This window comes from Chiloscyllium punctatum, chromosome 10, assembly GCF_047496795.1.
Source record: "Chiloscyllium punctatum isolate Juve2018m chromosome 10, sChiPun1.3, whole genome shotgun sequence".
In the NCBI taxonomy this organism is placed as follows: Eukaryota; Metazoa; Chordata; class Chondrichthyes; order Orectolobiformes; family Hemiscylliidae; genus Chiloscyllium; species Chiloscyllium punctatum.
In genome coordinates this window covers 59,362,392-59,382,903 of record NC_092748.1, presented here as the reverse complement: position 1 = coordinate 59,382,903, position 20,512 = coordinate 59,362,392, and the positions used below count along the sequence as shown (strand labels likewise).

The 20,512-nt window shown below is 39.4% G+C and overlaps 1 protein-coding gene across 4 annotated transcripts in view; it reads right to left on the bottom strand.

Moving 5' to 3' along the window:
* Nucleotides 1–20,512, bottom strand: part of ubr3 (ubiquitin protein ligase E3 component n-recognin 3) — a 356,926-nt gene that overhangs the window by 19,832 nt on the left and 316,582 nt on the right. For 3 of the 4 annotated variants that reach the window (XR_011961687.1, XM_072579281.1, XM_072579283.1), the window contains exons 35-36: nt 8,888–8,998; nt 5,173–5,298 (exon numbers count right to left, since the gene is read on the bottom strand). Coding sequence is in view for 3 of the 4 variants with exons in the window: in XM_072579281.1 (XP_072435382.1) it covers nt 5,173–5,298; nt 8,888–8,998 (237 nt within the window). In the remaining variant the exon portion in view is untranslated. The remainder of the gene's footprint in view (nt 1–5,172; nt 5,299–8,887; nt 8,999–20,512) is intronic. The other variant, XM_072579282.1, reaches the window with a different exon arrangement.

The window sequence follows — 20,512 nt, the reverse complement described above, 5'->3', positions numbered from 1 at the left end:
AGCTTTCTGGTTATACCACAATTGTTCTAACATGACCAGGTACCAATGCAATTACATTCCTGGTGTTGAAATGAAGCAAAGAAAAGAACAACAATTAACAATTTATGAAGATCTAATTCATGTCAACAGATTTTGCAGTACCTTTGATTTCCAGGACCAATCCAACCTGGCCAATTACTGCCCTATGATTTTACTCTCAATTGTCAGCAAAGTGATGGAAGGGATCGTCAGCAGTACAATTAAGCGGCACTTAAGTAGGACATGCTTACTGATGCTCAGATCGGGTTCTGCCAAGGCCACACAGATCCTGACTTCATTGTAGGCTTGGCTCTAGCATAGACAAAGAGCTGATTTAAGAGCTGTGTTGAAAGTGACTGCCCTTGGTCTCAAGGCAATATTTGTCTGGGTTTGGCATTAAGGAAGCCTAGCAAATATGAAATCAATGATAATCAGTAGAAAAACTCTCCACTGGTTGGATTTATATATAACACAAATAAAGATTGTTGTGATTGAGGTTTGCTACTGATTGTGCAATATTCTGCCCCATTCTTGACTCCTCAGGTTCTGACAGAATCTGTGTTCATAAAAAATGGGCAATTCAGGCTTGGGCTGATTCTGATATTTGTGATAATATATATATGCAATTGGATCAGCATTTATTGCCCATTCCTAATTATCCACAAGAAGGTGGTGATGAACAGATATCTTGAATAGCTGCAGTCCATTTTGTGTAGGTACACGCACAATACTGGTCAGGAGCAACTTTCAGGATTATTTAGTTAAGGCACTTCCTGGCGGGAACTCCCTGTGCTCTGTGGAATGAGACACCACTTTTTCTGTTAATTAATATTTACCCCATTATTAAGAATTTAGTAGAGTCATGGAGTCATAGAAATGTACAGCACGGAAACAGACCATTCTGTCCAACTCGTCCATGCTGATCAGATATCCTAAAATTAACCTAGTGCTTTTTGCCAACATTTGGCCATATCTCTCTAAACCCTAAATATTCTTCTACCTGTCCAAAAGCCTTTTAAACATTGTAATTGTACTGGCCTCCACCATGTCCTCTGACAGTTAATTCCATAGACGCACAACCTCTGCATGAAAAAGTTACCCCTTAGGTCCCTTTAAATTTTTCCCCTCTCACTTTAAACCTATGCTCTCTAGTTTTGGACTCACCCACTCCAGGGAAAAGAGCTTGTCTATTTACCCTATCAATGTTCCTCATGATTTTATGAACTTTTATAAGGTCACGCCTCAGCTTCTGATGCTCCAGGGTAAACAGCCCCAGACTATTCAACCTCTCCCTATAGTCCAAACCCTCCAACCCTGGCAACATCCTTCTTAATCTTTTCTGAACTCTTAAGTTTCACAATATCATTCCTATAGCAGGGAAACCAGGATTGAATGCAGCATTCCATTAGCGGCCCAACCAATATCCTGTACAGCTGCAACATGTCCTCCCAACTTCAATACTCAATGCACTGATCAAAAAGGCAAGCATATCGAATGTCTTCTTTGCTATCCTATCTACGTGGGACTCCACTTTCAAGGAAGTATAAATCTGCACTCAAAGGTCTCTTTGTTCAGCAATACTCACCGGGACCTTACCATTAAGCATACAAGTCCTACCGTGATTTGCCTTTCCAAAATGCAGCACCTCACAGTTATCTAAATTAAACTCCATCTACCACTCCTCGGCCCATTGGCCAATCTGATCAAGATCCCATTGTACTCTGAGGTAACCTTCTTCCAATTTTGGTGTCATCTGCAAACTTACTAACCATGCCTCCTATGTTCACATCCAAATTATTTATATAAATGATAAAAAGCAGTTGTCCCAGCACTGTTATGGCACACCACTGATCACAGACCTCAGTCTGTAAAGCAACCCTCACCATCACCCTCTGTCTTCTACCTTTGAGCCAGTTCTGTATCCAAATAGCGAGGTCTCCCTCTATTTCGTGTGACCTCACCTTGCTAAGCAGTCTCCCATGAGGAACCTTGTCGAACGCTTAATTGAAATCCATATAGATCACGTCCATCGCTCTGCCCTCATCAAACTACTTTGTTACTTCTTCAAAAAACTCAATCAAGTTCATGAGACACGATTTCCCACACATAAAGCCATGTTGACTATCCCTAGTGTTACTTTTTTGACTGTGTAAACTTAGTTTTCTTGTTCAAATCTATGGGATCCCATTGCCTTATAACAAGGCCAATGTTCTGATGGCCAATGTTATTTTCTTAATAAATATTTGGAATCTCAAGCTTCATCCTAGCTACAGAACTCCAATTTAGCAAATTTAACATCAGTGACAGGGAAACTATTGGAGAGAGTTCTGAAAGAAAGAATTAATCACCTGGAGAGGCCAGGTTTCATAAGGGAGGGATCAGAGAGACATTATGCCTAATAAATTTGAGGTGCCTCCAAGGTGTGTAGTTGAGGGTAATTGATATTGTTATCTGGATTTCAGCAAAATCAACAAGATCTCACATGGAAGACTGAAAAGGAAGGTTGAAGAACTTGGGATCCAGGGTAACCTGGCAAGATGGATCCAAAACTGGCTTATCATGGTAGGAGACTCCAATGGAAGTGTGTTTTTCAGAATGAAGACCGGTAACAGGGATCAGTCTTAGGTCCTCTGTTATTTGTACTATATGTAAATGATATGGAGGAAAATGTGGGTGGTCTGATCAGTAAGCTTGCAGACAGCATGATGATTGGTGAAGTTGCGGACAGTGCCGAAGACTGTGAAAGAAACAACAGGATATAGGTAGCTTTTCACTTTGGAGGATCAAATTTAGGTGTGAAATATACTGTAAATGGCAGAACCCTTAGGAACATTAACATACAGGTCATAGCTCTCTAAGAGTGGCAACACAGGTGGCCAAGGTGATTAAAAAGGCATATGACATGCTTGCCTTCATTGACCAAGACATGAAGTACAGAGTTGGCAAACTATGCTGCATCTATATAAAACCCCTGTTCGGCCATATTTGGAATAGTGTATTCAAGTTTGGTCGCAACACTACCAAAAGGATGTGGAAACTTTAGAGAGGGTGCAGAGAATGTTAACCAGGATGTTGCCTGGTCTTGATGGCATTGGCTATGATGAAAAGTTAAAAAGACTAGATTGTTTTCACTGGAAAATCAGCGGCTGAGAGGAGACTTAATAGAGATAGGGTGGATAGAGACATTCTCCCACAGTTGGAGTTTCAATTACAAGGGGGCACAGGTTCAAAGTGAAGGTGGATAGTTTAAGGGAGATGTGTGAGGGAAGTTTTCATGCAGAGAGTGGTAGGAGCCTGGAATGCACTGCCAGAAGAGGTGGTGGAAGCAAGCATGTTGGTAACATTTAGGAGGCATCTGGATGGTTACATGAATAGGGAGGAAATAGAGGGATACAAACCGAATAAAGGCAGGTTTGTTTTTGTAGTTTAGTTAGGGCATGATGATCAGCATGGGCCTGGAGGGCCAAAGGGCCTGCTCCTCTGCTATCCCTCTCTTTTGTTTTTTGTTCTTTGTTTGAGACAGAGCTGGTGTAGAAGGCTGCTTGTGTGACGAGAGGCTGGTGTTCAGTGGTGCACCGGTGGGATTCAGTGCTGGGTCCCTTATTGTTCATGATATGAAGAAGAAAATGCAGGGATGGGAAGATGATAAATACATTTATGGATGACTGACTGACAGTGAGGAAGAAGGTCTTATGTTCCAGGAGGACATTGATCTGATGAGGAGATCAGTGGCAGATGGTACTTAACCCTGCTAAGTCTAAGGTGTTGTACTTTGGAAGAAGTAACAAGACAAGGCAGTACTCAAATGATGGAAGGGCACTAGGAAGCTCAGAGGAATAAAAGGATCTCGGGGTGCTTGAGACAGATCACTAAAGGTAGCAGGACAGATTAATAGGGTACTTAAAAAGGCATATGGGACATTACCTTTAGCGGTCATGGGAAAGATTATAAGAGCAGTGAGGTTATGCTGGAGCTGTACAAAACTTTGTTTAGGCCAAAGCTTGAGTAGTGTGTGCAGTTCTGATCACTGCACAAAGGATGTGATTACACTGTAGGAGGTGCAGAGGAGATTCACAAGAATGTTGCCTGGAGTGAAGCAATTTAGCTATAAGGAAAAGTTGGAAAAGCTCAGGCTGTTTTCTTTAGAGCAGAGAAGGCTGAGGAGGGATCTGATAGAGGTTTATAAGATTATGAGATACACAGAGTAGATAGAAAGCAGCTCTTCCCACAATTTGAAAAATCAATAACAAAGGGGCACAATTTTAAGGTGAGAAGCAGGAGGCTTAGAGGGGATTTGAGGAAAATATATTCTCCCAGAGGGTGGTGGGAATCTGAAATGCACTGCCTGGGAGGGCAGTTGAGGTGGGAAGCCTCACAACCTTTAAACAAAACTTCAATGAGCATTTTAAGTGCTACAACACTTAAGTGCTGGAAAACAGGACTCGTGCAGACTTAGAATAGTTTTTGAAGATGCAGCCTCGATGGATCCAAGGGCCTCTTCTGTACTGTATGATTCTACATAAAGGTTACTAGCTCTTCACCAGATTTTAACATGAATGTGACATTCTCATCGGGGATCATAACAAGGTTCTTTAAGATGCTATGTGTATAAATGATAGTCAATTTAATTAAAAGTACTATTTTAAAATTTAAGGAAATACATAGTGAAAATGTAGTGCTGATTCCTTAATGTTTATGTTGTCTCTTCACACACTTTACTTTTGGTCTACTGTCGTGAAACCCACAGGAGATGTTTGACATCACCTGAACATGCACGGGAATAGACACATTTGTGGGTTTATGTTGTTTGTGCCCATCAAGAATATCCTAGGCCTAGCTTATATAGCATAGAATGGGAAATGAATCACCAACTTTCCAGTCTTTGCAGCTTGATTAATTGATAATGCATCTTTAGTAATAGAACCCTCAGGAAGCATATAACTCAACTTTTATTTCATTTATTTCTTAATGGAAATAATAAAGATTAGTAGAAAATAAGTTAAATTGCAAACAAACAATGAATTATTAAATAATCATATTGCCAGATTGTATCATGCGTATTGTATCAACACTTTACACATGTTTAATTTTAAAGTTAAGGCTATTAAAATAGTACACCACGTCACGTCCAGATTAGAATTTTGTTCAAGATACCTGACAACTGGGAAGATCATCACCAAACAGGTGGTGTTGAAGAAGGCTTGTAGTCCTGAGGAAAGGCAGACAGAACTGCTGGATACTGTATTCAATAGACTGAGGAGACCAGACATTGGTACCAAGCTGATTATTAAAAAAAAAACAAATTCTTATAAGTCGAAAGAAAGCAGGATAGCAAGAAATTTCTCTGTCATTTTTAAATAAACAGTAGAATTCTTAAAGTAAAATGATTTTTAATCAGAAAAAAACCAAAAGAACGGCAGATTCTAGAAATCAAAAACAAAAACAGAAATTGCTGGAAAATCTCAGCAGGTCAGGTAGCATCTAGGTAAGAAATCAGAGTTAATGTTTTGGGTCCAGTGACCCTTCTAACAGTGGGACTGAAGGTCTGAAGAAAGGTCACTGAACCCAAGCTATTAACACAAACTTCTCTCCCCAGATGCTGCCAGATCTGCTGAGTTTTTCTAACAATTTCTGTTTTTGTTTCTGGTTTTTAATTAACCTGTTTCTACATGCAATAATACACCTCCAGGGTCAGTGGGACTTTAATGTGGAGTCTATCACTGCAACAGAAGAGTTTCAAAAATTTGCAAAGATTTTACACTTGTTCGAGAGATATTTTAAAAATTAACATTAGCTTTACATTTCAATTATACATGATTTATAGTAGTCATCATATACAAAATATAAAACAAAGTATTAAATTATAATTTGGTAAGGTCCACATTATTTGATATTTTAAAAGTCCTACTGTTCGTTTAGTTTCCAACTTTTACTATGGACAATCATATTAAAACTGTCAACTGTTACCAATAAAATAAATATACTCAAAAAGTTTTCAACAGATTCCCTTCTCACACATTAGTTTCGTTTACTTTTAGGGTTTAGTGACGATATTTATTTTTTGAGTCATGCGAGAATAGCAGCAGGCTATTATTTGTTTTACCGCTGAGCCATTTGCTACTGTTACAGCAGGATGCAGCTGCTAGAGACTGTTGAGACTGGATTAGTGGTATCTTCTTTCACAGAATGGGTATCTTACCAAATCGAAGAGCAAACAAACATTTACCCCTCAAAAGAAACTAAAATACAAATAAATACTGGCTATCCTCAGACTCCAATATACTGTAAATAACTTTTAATATAAACTATGGGAGTAAACAATGTTTTCTAAACAATTAATCCAACAAAATTATTCAAATATCATCCATATTGTCTCCACTCCTGCCTCAGTTTATCTGCTGCTGAAGCCCTCATCCAGAATATATCTAGGCTAGCCTACTCTAATGTTTTCCTGGACGGTTTCCTATTATCCACGTTACGTAAACTTGAACCCATTGAAATTTTAGCTGTGCCTATTGTAACCCAGTTGTTTATCCATTACCAGTACATCTACTGTCTTATTTTGGCTCACTATTCAAAAATGTTTCATTTTAAAATTCTAATCCATATACTGAAATATGTCTATTATCTTTACCCCAATTATCTCTCTGTGACTTCCAGATTTTATCACAAAAGCCTGACATTTTTTCAATTCTGACCAAAAGTTTGTTTGATGGTGCTCCAGTGAAACACACCGGGATGTCTTTATATATTAAGAGAGCTAATTAAATACAACAGATGCTAATATAACAATTAAACTTCTAAATATGCTATGAGGATCATTTTTATTCACAGAATATAGGAGAAAAACGAGAACTCAAAAGAAATACTATTCATTATTTAATGATTCTGTTGTTGTAGAAAATAATTTTTAAAAGCTTTTATAAAGGAGATTAAACAGATTCACAACGAGGAAGAGGAAAATTAATGCATAGATTCGATACTCATGATATAGGTAACATTTGTAATATATGTCTAAGTATATAAATATAATAAAATATATAATGGAGCAATATGCAATACAGCATTATTATGTATCATGGGCCTGTTCATTGTCTTAGATTTTAAACATGTTAAGCGAAAACATATTCACTCCATTTTGTTTCTGCCAAAAGCAGAGATAGTCCAATGAATTTTTTGTTTCACATGTCCCCAGTTTCACTCTATTAGTTTGTCCAGGTTTTGTGATTTCAAGAGGGACAAAGTAGAAAATAAGAAGTGATGACACAGATGGATTAATGCAAACTTGATCATTTATCCAAGGAGGTCAAACTACGCAACAGGATACTGTAACTGAAGCCTGTTCAAACATCCATTGTGTGACTGTGTGCAGATTGTGCACAGGTGTATCCAAGATGTGTTCATTTAAGGAGGTGGTTGGTGGGAGGGAGAAAAAGAGAAAAATTATTGTGGCTATGTTTATGGGTAATGTATTTTTTATTCACGTCTTATCGGGTGCCAAAATATATTGTAAGGTGCAGCCATTAATAATGCTGAGAGAAGCTCAGAGCAATTATATACCTAATTTTCCATTACGCAATCATGCATCATATTTTGGGTGGAATGCAATGAAGAAATAATTGAAACCAGGGAGAAAGATTTCAGAGGTAAAGGCTTTAAAGAGTCATTTGATAACTTTGTATAATTCCAATATCTAAAGCAACACATTAGAGGGGATACTATAATGGTACAACACAGAATTGTTACAGTGCAGGAAATTATTCAGCCCATTGTATCTGCACCAGCTTTTCATTCTCCAGTCTTACCTCTGTAACCCTCCACATCATGTTTCTATTGAAATAATTATGTAATGCCTGCTTGACTGCCTCAATTGAACCTGTCTCCATCCACATTTCCATTCAGTGCATTCCACATGAAAGCAGCTCAGAGAAAGGTTACTAGACTATTATGTGGAATGGGTGAGTTGTCCTATGAGAAAGGTTGGATAGGCTAGGTTCGTAACTGCTAGTGTACAAAAGATTAAGACAAATTAATTGAAACATAAAAGATCCTAAGGGGTGTGGAGAAGTTTTTATGTCGCATTTGCTTTTTGTGCAAATTAATTTAGAATCATTTACTCTCATTCTCGATTCATAAATCACTTAGTGGGAAAAAGTAAATTTTAAATAAGGCAGCAAGAAGTCATGGCTTCACAACTATGAACAACAAATGATCCAAACTTTTCCTTTTTCTACACAGAATACATGATTGATATCTGAAATGGATACCAGGAAGACGTGACAAAGTAAAGTACAGGATTTGAATCACCATATGATTAATTTTGTTCGTCTTCTCATAGAAATACATCCTTCATAAAATCCTCTATCACAACACTTAGCAGTCTCTTCAATACTTGTTAGAAGACTGTTCCAGGCTTTTATCTTTCTTTGTATGAAGATGGCCTTTGACATCTGTCCTAAACTTGACTTGGTATCTCTGCCTCTTCTACTGCACAGCTAGTTTAAGTCTATGGATGAGATTAACCATTTTTATCCTATTTAAAAAGTGTGTTAATGTTCTTTTTCATTCTCCTCACTCCAAAACAGTGTAATAGGAGCTACCTAACTCTTCCTCAAATTGAAATTATGACTTTATAGATCAATCTTGTAGCTCTTGTCTACACTGCTTCCAAGGTTTGAATGCTCCTTTGTGCTATAAACAACTTTAATAGACTAGTCTAGAATTTAGGCTTTACAGATTTAGAGATAAATCTTAACTTGCTATCTCATTAAAAGAAAATGATTTATTTTGGAAGGAATAGGAATAAAGGGTTTTCATCAAAACTTATGATGTCATTTTAGTTAGCTGATATACTTATATTTGGACCTACCATTGATACTTGACCTGTGTTACTTGCATTGTAAAGCCTCCCTTTTGACAACTCACAGATGATGTAGCTTAGTAATACTTCCCAAGATTTATCTGAATTACACATAGTCTGCTAAAATTTAAAAAGAGATGAAAATAGTTAGTACAGGACAACGTATAAAAATATTCAATCCCATTACTCTGGGAAAATATATCAGGCAAATATAATAAGAATAAGTTACTTTAAAAGAATTGCTGTTGGTATAGAGAAAGCTGAGATATGAATATGTTGTTAATAATGTTAACGAAAATTACAAATTTCAGTAACTTTAATATGAAGTTGTGAACATTAGGAAACTGATTAGTTCAGACAATGAGTGTCTCAACAATCATTGGGGAAGGTGCATTAACTGATTGTTTGCATTTTGCTAACTGTCTATTGGTTATGGGACTCTTCAACAAACAGTCATAATACTTAGAGTAAGAAAGCAAACTGTTCATGCTTAGAATCTATAATATCAATTACATCAATTTAAGGATGCTTCTTTAGTCATATATTCATGGGATTTAGATAATTCTGACAAGATCAGCATTGGTTTTTCATCTTTAAATACCCATGAAGACAATGATGAGCCACCTTTACGAACTGGTGGTCCAGGTTTTGGTACATCCAAGTGGCTAGATAGACTATTTTCAAGGGACACAAGAACCATGGAGTCTCACAGCCCAGGCTGTGAGGTCAGGTTTCTTTCCTTAAAGTCGTTAGTGAAACAGTTGTTTTTACCAGAATCTCGTAGCTTCATGATCATGAAACAAGTAGTACTTTGTTAATCTGAGATTTATTTAATTAACTGAATTTAAATTCAGTAACATTTGCATTTATGCCTCTAGGATTGTTGCCAGATTATTGATCCAAGGCTCTAGATTACTATATAAAAGCAAAATACTGTGCATGCTGGAAATCATGCTGTAAAACAAAATGATGGAGAAACGCAGGAGGTCCAGTAGAAAGAAACAGACTTAATGATTTGAGTCCAGTACAGCCTTCTATCTGGTTGCATTCTTATCTATTCATTTGTAGTCAGGTGAATTTCTTGTATGGCTTCTTTTCCAACTCTCATATTATCACCTCTAAAAACCACAGGATATAGTCCTTGATATTAAGGTGCCACTACCTTAATCTCACCCCTTCCCTGAGGCATGGTGACTCTTAGATTAGCTCGCCAATTGTCTTTCTCCAAAGTCAGCGCAGTCCTATGGTCCTCTGTGACTATGGCAGCTTTACCTTTTATCCTTTGGTCCCTTCTTGCATCATGCTGCCTCTCGAAGACACAATGCTCAAACATGCTAGATTCTAAGTGAGCTGATGATACACGCTTTTCTTTCATCACTGCTTTCAACCCATTACTTCCACCAAATTTGTCACACTCTTATTCTGACATCTAGCACTGAATCAGCAGAAATGTCCTACAATTAACTTTTGAAGCAACACATGCCATTTTCTTCAGTCTATGACACAAACTCTGTTCCATGGCCATCGTTTTCATCCCACTCCCGGGTTACTATCATAGGGTGTATCATACTGTTTTCAACCGTAGCATTCTAGCTGACCCTGAATTGAGATTATGATAACAGTAATTTCCTTTTGGAAAGAAATCTGTCATTGTTACTGGTCTTGCCTATATGTGACTCCAGATGCACAGCCTGTGGTTCAATTTGAACTGCACTACAAAATGGCCTCGCAGTTCAAGGACAATTAGAGATCAGTAACAAATACTGCTATTGAAACCACATTCCATAAGGCATCCCTCACCAAAACTCAACTTCTATCTTTATAACGTCATTCATCTACAGTATACCACTGCACCAGCTGATATTTTTTCTTTATTCCTTTATGGAACGTGGGTATGAAAGTGTGTGAACTAAACAGTTTTTTTAAACTAGTAAGGACCTGCATGGTTCCCATTTCTGCTTCTTTTACAAAATGTTTGAAACACCCTTGTTAGAATCCTATTCAGGTATTTTTTCTAAGCTTTTCTTCTCTTGCACAGACAATATTCCGATTGCTTCCTGTTCTTTTGGCAACCCAAACAGCTTCATTTGAATACTGTTCCTATTTCCACAAAATCCCTCACCAATTATGGCTCAAATCTGACTTGTTCTTCACCTCTGAAGATTGAGTTTCAATGGATATCTATTATAAGTTTATATATTTTCATATATAATTTAGAGTATGCTTACTTTAAAACATTTCCTTTCTGTAAAGGCTGAAAAGCTTTCTTTTAAACTTACGCCTTTACTAATGTCCGCTCTGATGATATCATGTTGTCTTCCAGTTTCTGATAAATTTTCTCTCAACGGATTTCTGGATTTATGGTTAACAAGGACCTTGATCATGTCTGCCTAATTTTCTAAACTTTTGATCTCTGCCTTGCCAAATAATAGGTCTTTTAGTCCTCACTTTTTATCCTACTCTTCATGTCTTCCATCATCTCCGAAGCGTTTCCATTCATCTAATTTCCTTCCTTCTCCACTTTCTACAGTGACTGTTCGCTTGCTGATACTTCCCTCATCTTATTTCCAGTCAGAATTTACATGCAATTGTAGAAAACAGATAGATGCACAATATTTGCTGTTATGCATAGTATCTTCTTTACCAGTGAATAACCACTTTCTCTAAAATCCATACTTTGTATGTAAGCATTATCATGATTTCCAAAAGAGCTTTTGAAGATGCATACCATTGTAAATTTCCATCTCGGTTCAGCTTATTTATTTCTATCTTAGGCTTCTACGACATAACTTTAGAATTCTAACCTCTCTTTTTTACATAATCAACCGAATTGCAACATACAATTTAGCTCATTATATCTTGTTACTCTTTAATATCTTTTCAATGCCGAAAAATGATTCTCTGATGAAAATTACAATTTTTCGTAATTATTTGAGAAGCTGGATTTAAAGTAGAGATAGTCGTTGTAAGGTTGACTAATCTGAGCTTTGTCAACCAAGAAAAAGGGCCAAGGTATACAATTAGGCTCAGTTCAGAAGATTCACACCAATCATTGTTGTTTTGCAGCCGTGAAATAGTCAAAGTAACTGCAAAGATGACCTGAATTTCTTCCTTAGAGTTCAATGAAATACGTCAGTGGGTTAGCCTGTATCTGTGTGCCTCAGGGAGATAGAGAAAATGACATCTGGTGGACCTACAGAAATGAAAAGGCTTGTGACAGCATCAGTTGAGTAAGAGATTAGAGAGTGAAGATAGGAATGATGCTTAATTGGGGTTGACTTCCTGTGTTAATAATACTGGGAATAAGGTTTAAATCTCTCTTGTTGTTCATGAAGAGATCTTTCCCTGAGGTGGCGTCATCTGAGTCAAGGTTGGTTAGCCGAGTTGGCTAGGAGATAATGAGAACTGCAGATGCTGGAGAGTCACAGTCAATAAAATGTGGCTCTGGAAAAGGCACAGCAAGTCAGGCTGTATCTGAACAGCAATAGAGTTGACGTGACGTTCCAGACATAACCCTTTAACAGGACGTTGTAATGCAGTGTGATGCCAACAGCATAGGTTTAATTCCCGCACAGGCCGAGGTTACCAGGAAGGACTCTCCCTCTCAACCTCTTCTTTTGCCTGAGGTGTGGTGACCCGCAGGTCACCAGTCGTCTCTCTCAAATGAGAGAGCAGCCTTCTGGTCTGGTATAATATGGTGACATTACCCTTTCCTTTACTATCTGAGTATCATAACAAAACCTTACACAGTAGTTCGCAAAAACCCAATGGCAGGTCACTTATGTATTATGAAAGTCCAGGCTAAAATACGAAAGCATTTTTATTGTCAAGGATTACATAAATAAGTGATTAAAGTTTGCCAGACATATCATACATGTTTGGCACTAGGGAAGCTCCAGTCATGAATTAACTTGCATGTGAAATGCTGATACTATCTTCGAAGAAACACTCCACAGGGTATTAATTGAACTTTACTAAAAGCATGAGTCAGAACCAATAACTTTGAAAAATAATGGATCCTTAAATCAGATTTCCAGAAGCTGTGGCTTTGAGAAATATTATGGCAAAAATATAATGAAATAATGAATAGTTTGGTATATTATGAAGTTGCTTTATATTTAATTTTGCTTGGAAGACTGATGCTTTGAAGGATTGTGGATGTTTCATGTTTTGTGGATATACATGGTCTTTTAAAAGAGGTAATTGAAAGTTCATCGTGGATATTGGAGATTTATTTTAACAAGGCTTCCAAGACTGGTGACAAAAAACTGCTTGCTTTGCTGTCGAAGATGCTGAGGCTTCTTTGAACAGGGACTGGGCTTGAGAGGCTCTCATTTTATCTAAATTATTAGAGGAAAGTTAGCTAAGAACCAGTTGAGCTGGAGGCAAGCTTGTCAACAACAAGCTGTGTTGGAGGGAAGCTTGTTATTTATAAGCTACCCAATTGATCTCTCCCATTTCTGAAAATTAAACTTATTTTATCAGTATGGGTGAAACACATTTATTCCTTTTGTAAAAATAACTGAAAGAACATTACAAGATTGTGTATTCTGAGCAAGCTGTGTCTGCAAAACTTCAGAATAAGCCATTCATGGATTACTGACTTAGAGTCATAGAGAGGTACAGCACGGAAACCGATTCGGTCCAACCCGTCCATGCTGACCAGATATCCCATCCCGATCTAGTCCCGCCTGCCAGCATCCGGCCCATATCTCTCCAAACCCCTCCCATTCATATACCCATCCAAATGCCTTTTAAATGTTGCAATTGTATCAGCCTCCACCACTTCCTCTGGCAGCTCATTTCATACATGTACCATCCTCTAAGCGAAAAGGTTGCCCCTTAGGTCTCTTTTATGTATCTCCCCTCTCACCTAAACCTATGCCCTCTAGTTCTGGACTCCCCCACCTCAGGGAAAAGACTTTGTCTACTTACCCTATCCATGCCCCTCATAATTTTGTCAACCTCTATAAGGTCACCCCCCAGCCTCCGACACTCCAAGGAAAATAGCCCAAGACTGTTCAGCCTCTCCCCATGGCTCAAATCCTCCAACCCTGGCAACATCCTTGTAACTCTTTTCTGAACCCTTTCAAGTTTAACAACATCTTTCCAAAAGGAAGGAGAACAGAATTGCACGCAATATTCTAACAGTGGCCCAACCAACGTCCTGTACAGCCACAACATTACCTCCCAACTCCTGTACTCAATACTCTGACCAATAAAAGAAAGCATAACAAACACCTTCTTCACTATCCTATCTACCTGCGACTCCACTTTCAAGGAGCTATGAACCTGCACTCCAAGGTCTCTTTGTTCAGCAACACTCCCTAGCACCTTACCATTAAGTGTATAAGTCCCGCTAAGATTTGTTTTCCCAAAATACAGCACCTTGCATATTTCTAAATTAAACTCTATCTACCACTTCTCAGCCCAGTGGCCCATCTGGTCAAGATCCTGTTGTAATCTGAGGTAACCCTCTTCACTGTTCACTACACGTCCAACTTTGGCGTCATCTGCAAACTTACTAACTGTACCTCTTATGCTCACATCCAAATCATTTATTTAAATGACAAAAAGTAGTGGACCCAGCACCAATCCTTGTGGCACTCCACTGGGCACAGGCCTCCAACCTGAAAACAACCCTCCAACACCACCCTCTGCCTTCTACCTTTGAGCCAGTTCTGTATCACGCTGGCTAGTTCTCCCTGTATTCCATGAGATCTAACCTTGTTAACCAGTCTCCCATGGGGAACTTTGTTGAATGCCTTACTGAAGTCTGATCAAACCGGTTAGAACATCAGGGCAACAGACTTTTGAACATCCTGCACTTTATTCTTTTTACTTCAAGAATAAATCTTGGCCAAAATATATTCTTTCCCTCCAGAGATTTTTTTAAAAAACAAGGATTGTTGACAACTGCTTGCTTTGCTGTAGATCCTGTTGAGGCCATTTTGAACACTGACTGCATTTCAGAGGTTCTTGTTTTACCTAGATGATTGGAGGTAAGCTAGCTCAGAGCCCATTGAGTTGGAGGGAAGACTGCTTACAGCAAACAGATTATAAATGTGCATTATGTGCCTTTACATCTGTGTTGTGGTACTTTTTTAAAAAGAGGGATAAGCACTTGTACTTCTATATTACTGACTATAAATGTTAACCAATTATTACATCTTTACTGAATAAGTTTTGATAGCAAACATAGAATTTTGTTTATTGAGACTTTATAGAACAAAACTCAGATTACACTTACTTTTTTCAAGATTCTGAGAAAATCTAACCAAAATGAGTTTACTGGCCAAAGAGCACATGAAAAGTGTTTACAAACCATGAAAACTAGCGCAGATAAAAATACCAAAGCTTAGAATGTTGGTGAAGACAAGGTGATATTACTGTCAGCTGTACCTTAGGAACCAGTAAAAGCAGAGTTCACTGGACTTTATCTAATCTAAAAGAATCGAAGTGATATGAATTAACTAGTGAGTATTTCAGACAGGATGAAAAATGAAATCAGCAGACGTGTGTCACGTTAATTTGTTAAAGTGATACCATGACAGTATGGACAGCCAAAACAAAAGGATATTTACAACAGTGAAACAAATGTGAAATAAAATCAAAAACTTAGAATTCGGAGGGTGAATTTGAAATTGAAAATTCAAAAGTTGATCTTCCAGTTATTACATTAGATGATATAAAAGTGCTTAAAAGGTTAGTTAGAATATTTATTCATCTAATTATCTGCACTAGTTTTCACTGTTGATCACTTTTAATTTTTTTTGCCGTATTAAATTATATCCCAGGAAACTCCTGAAGTTCGGGCAAAAGAGGTGGCAAAGTGGTTAGTGCTGCTACTTCATAGGGAGGGGAGACAGTGAGATCTGCAGATGCTGGAGATCAGAGTTGAGAATGCGTTGCTGGAAAAGCACGACAGGTCAGGCAGCATCTGAGGAGCAGGAAAATCAATGTTTCAAGCCAGAGTCCTTCATCAGGAATGAGGCCAGGAGCTGCAGGGGTGGAGAGATAAAAGGGAGAGGGTGGGGCTGGGGAGAAGGTAGCTGAGAGTGCAATAGGTGGATGGAGGTGGGGGTAAAGGTGATTGATCGGAGATGAGGGTGGAGAGCGGATAGGTGGGAAGGAAGATCGACAGGTGGGACAAGTCAGGAGGGTGGTGCTGAGCTGGAAGGTTGGAACTGGGGTAAGGTGGAGGGAGGGGAAATGAGGAAACTGGTGAAGTCCACACTGATGCCCTGGGATTGAAGGGTCCCGAGGTGGAAGATAAGGCGTTCTTCCTCCAGGCGTCTGTTGGTGAGGGAGTGGCGATGGAGGCAGCCTCGGCAGAGTGCGAGGGGGAGTGGAAATGTTCAACCACGGGGTGGTGGGATTGATTGGTGCGGGTCCCCGGAGATGTTCCCTAAAGCGCTCTGCAAGAAGGCGTCCAGTATCCTCAATGTAGAGGAGACTGCATCGGGAGCAACGGATACAATAAATGACCTGTGTAGAAGTAAGGTGAAACTCCTTTGGGGCCTTGGCTGGAAGTGAGGGAGGTGGTGTGGGCGCAGGTTTTGCAATTCCTGCGGTGACAGGGGAACGTGCCAAGGTTTGGTGGGGGGGGGGGGGGGGGGGGGGAGGGTGCTCGTTAGGGGGTGTGGTCCTGACCAGATCGTCACAGATGGAATGGTCTTTGCGGAAAGTGGATAGGGGTGGGGAGGGAAATATATCCCTGGTGGTGGGGTCCATTTGGAGATGGCAGAAATGTCGGTGGATGATGCGATTTATGTGAAGGTTGGTGGGGTGGACGGTGAGGACGTGGACGGGGGGTGTTCTGTCCTGGTTGCGCGGCTGGAGGGGTGGGGTTCAAGGACGGAGCTGCAGGACGTGGATGAGATGCGTTGGAGGGCACCTTCAACCACATGGGAGGGGAAATTTCAGTCTTTAAAGGAGGCGACAATCTGGTGTGTTCTGTGGTAGAACTGGTCCTCCTGGGAGCAGATGCGGCGGAGGCGGAGGAATTGGGAACAAGGGATGGCATTTTTGCTGGAGGTAGGGTGGGAGGTGGTGTAATCCAGGTAGCTGTGGGAATTGGTGGGTTTGTAAAATATGTCAGTGTTGAATCTGTCCTCTTGGATGGAGATGGAGAGGAGCAAGGTATCAAAGATGGTCCAGGTGAATTTAAGGTTGGGTGGAATGTTTTGGTGAAGTTGATGAACTGTTCAACCTCCTCGCGGGAGCACGAGGTGCCGCCGATGCAGTCATCAATGTAGCGGAGGAAGAGGTGGGGAGTGGTGCTGGTGTAACTCCATAAGATGGACTGTTCGACGTAGCGGACAAAGAGACAGGCATAGCTGGGCCTGTGCGGGTGCCAACAGGCATAGCTGCCTGACCGGCTGTGCTTTTCCAGCAACACACACTCAACTCATAAGGTCAGGAACCTGGCTTCAATTCTGGCCATGGCTGAATATCTGTGTGGAATTTGCACATTCTCCCTGTATTTACATGGGTTTCCACCAAGTGGTCCAGGTTCCTCTCTCAGTCTAAAGATATGGTTTGGCCATGGTAAATGTGGGGTTGCAGTTGAAGGTGTGGGAGTGAGTAGGGGTAGGATGCTCTTCAGAGGGTTGGTGTAGACTCTATGACAAAAGCTATTGCAGACTATTATTGTAAATAGATCTGGAAAAATGCCTTTGGCTACAGACAATATTAATGTAAGGGATAGATAAATCATAAACCAACATTGTTACAGGCTCAAACCCAAATAAAATAGCTCAAATGAGAGAAGAGATCAAGGTCATGATAAAAATTGACAATATTGAACAATAGCTTGGGCTCGCCTGCTGTGATGGTCCTGAATCCAGATGGATCACAATATTAGAATACTGACAATCACAAGGCAAGACTGTACCAAAGGCAGATAAATATCTGATTGCACAATTGGAGAATTGCATTGAAGAGTAGTAGTAAGGCTTGGGTGGGTACACAATTGACATGTTAAAGGATTTAAACATGCTCCATTGACTGATACAGCCAAAAAAATGTCAAAGTTTGTTACAGCAGATGGACTTTATCAATGCAAATAAACTGAAAATGCTTCAGCAATTTACCAACAAGATCAACAAAATATGATGAAACTATGTTGGCGCCAGAAACAGTCAGTATTGGTGCAACGTTGTTAAAGGAGGACAAAATGATCCAAAGGTCAGACAGTTATTTTTCTAGAAAATACAATTAATTTCACAAAGACAACAGAAAAAGAAATACTGAGCCTGGTGTTGCTCTACAACATATCAAAATCTATCTACACAACAATTCTGTAGACACTTATTTGTATGAATGATAATTCTTGATTTTCCTTGACTAATTACACAAAATATGAAACAGTTTCTTTGGAGTTTAATACTACAACTATCTAATTCGAAAATCATTCACAGGGCAACAAGAAACAATATTAGAGCATACCCTTGTCAAAACAAATATAAAAAAAAACTGAATGGCATGAGCAAAGTTTGAGTTTGTAAAAAGTGATTGTTAGGAAAATCCTTGTGTTTATTGTGAACATATTATTAAAGTTAGCAAAAAATAGGAATGAGGAAATCTTAACAGAAAATAAAAAAGCTCTTTAAAGATATCTTCTGCTTTTCTTCTGTGGGAAGTGTGATTATGGTTAATATTATCATCAGGTGGGAACATGAGTTCTAGAGAGAAATGGGGTTCAGTTCTGTGAAGGTATTCTTCTGAAGGTTAGAAGCTAGTTTTTAAGGCAGCAAGTCAAAATAGAATTTTCATGATTTAAGTTAAATGATTAGATAAACTATCTCGTGAGATAATTCCTGAAGTATTTACTAACTTGAACTTTTAATACCTAAAGTGTGTCCAGAGGCCACAAGCAGGTCCAGTTCAGAAGGGAGGATTCACACCAGCCAGTGTGCTGTTTAGACACCTTATAGTATCCAATGTAACTGGCAAAGGCCTGAGTTTTCTCACTGGAGTTCAGCAAGAAAAGTCAGTCAGCTAGTCTGTTTTTATTGTCTCAGGGAGAGATACAGAAAAAAAAAAATCCTGTCTGAAGAATGTACAAAAAGTCACCAAAAAGAAACATTTACAGATCAGTAGTGAGTAAGAAATGTAAGAGTGAAAATGGAAATGATACTTCACAGGGGCCGAGTGTCCGTAGCAGATATTGCTGGGGAAAAAAAAAGTACTGAATCTCTCCTTTTTCTATTGGTTAGGCTCTTATCAAACTGTTACACATACAGCTTCTTTTTGTCCATATTCTGTGTGTCATAAACTCAGGATATTTTAGTAAAGGCCATATTGGCTTTACTTGTGAATTATGTTCAGTGACTTAGCAGCACAGTAACAAAATTGCAAAAATAAAACTTCTCATCTATAACCTTCCAAACCCATGAACATTTCCATCGAGAAGGACAAGGGCAGCAGGTACATGGGAATACCACCATCTTCAAGTTCCTCTTCAAGCCACTCATCATCCTGACTTGGAAATATATCGCCATTGCTTCACTGTCACTAGGTCAAAATCCTAGCATTCTCTCCCTAACGGCACTGTGGGACAACCGACAACAGGTGGACTGCAGTGGTTTGAGAAGGCAGCTGATCACCACCTTCTCAAGGGCAACTAGTGATGGGCAATAAATGCTGGCCAGCCACATTCCACATTCCATGAAAATACAGGGTCATAGAGATGTACAGCTTGGAAACAGACCCTTCAGTTCAACCTGTCCAGGCCGAACAGATATCCCAACCCAATCTAGTCCCACCTGCCAGCACCCGGCCCATATCCCTCCAAACCCTTCTTATTCATATAGCCATGCAAATGCCTTTTAAATGTTGCAATTGTACCAGCCTCCACCACCACTTCTTTCCAAATACATGTACATCCTGTCACTCAGGATTCCCTCCAACAACTTGCCCACCACTGACGTCAGGCTCACTGGTCTATAGTTCCCTGGCTTGTCCTTACCACCCTTCTTAAACAGTGGCACCACGTTAGCCAATCTCCAGTCTTCCAGCACCTCACCTGTGACTATCGATGATACAAATATCTCAGCAAGAGGCCCAGCAATCACTTCTCTAGCTTCCCACAGAGTTCGAGGGTACACCTGATCAGGTCCTGGGGATTTATCCACCTTTGTGTGTTTCAAGACATCCAGCACTTCCTCTTCTGTAATCTGGACATGTTGCAAGATGTCACCATCTATTTCCCTACAGTCTATACCTTCCATATCCTTTTCCACAGTAAATACTGATGCAAAATACTCATTTAGTATCTCCCCCATTTTCTGCAGCTCCACACAAAAGCCGCCTTGCTGATCTTTGAGGGGCCCTAATCTCTCCCTAGTTACCCTTTTGTCCTTAATGTATTTGTAAAAACTCTTGGATTCTACTTAATTCTATTTGCCAAAGCTGCTTCATGTCCCCTTTTTGCCCTCCTGATTTACCTCTTAAGTATACTCCTCCTGCCTTTATACTCTAAGGATTTACTGAATCTATCCTGTCCATTCCTTACATATGCTTCCTTCTTTTTCTTAACCAAACCCTCAATTTCTTTAGTCATCCAGCATTCCCTAAACATATCAGCCTTTCCTTTCACCCGAACAGGAATATACTTTCTCTGAATTCTTG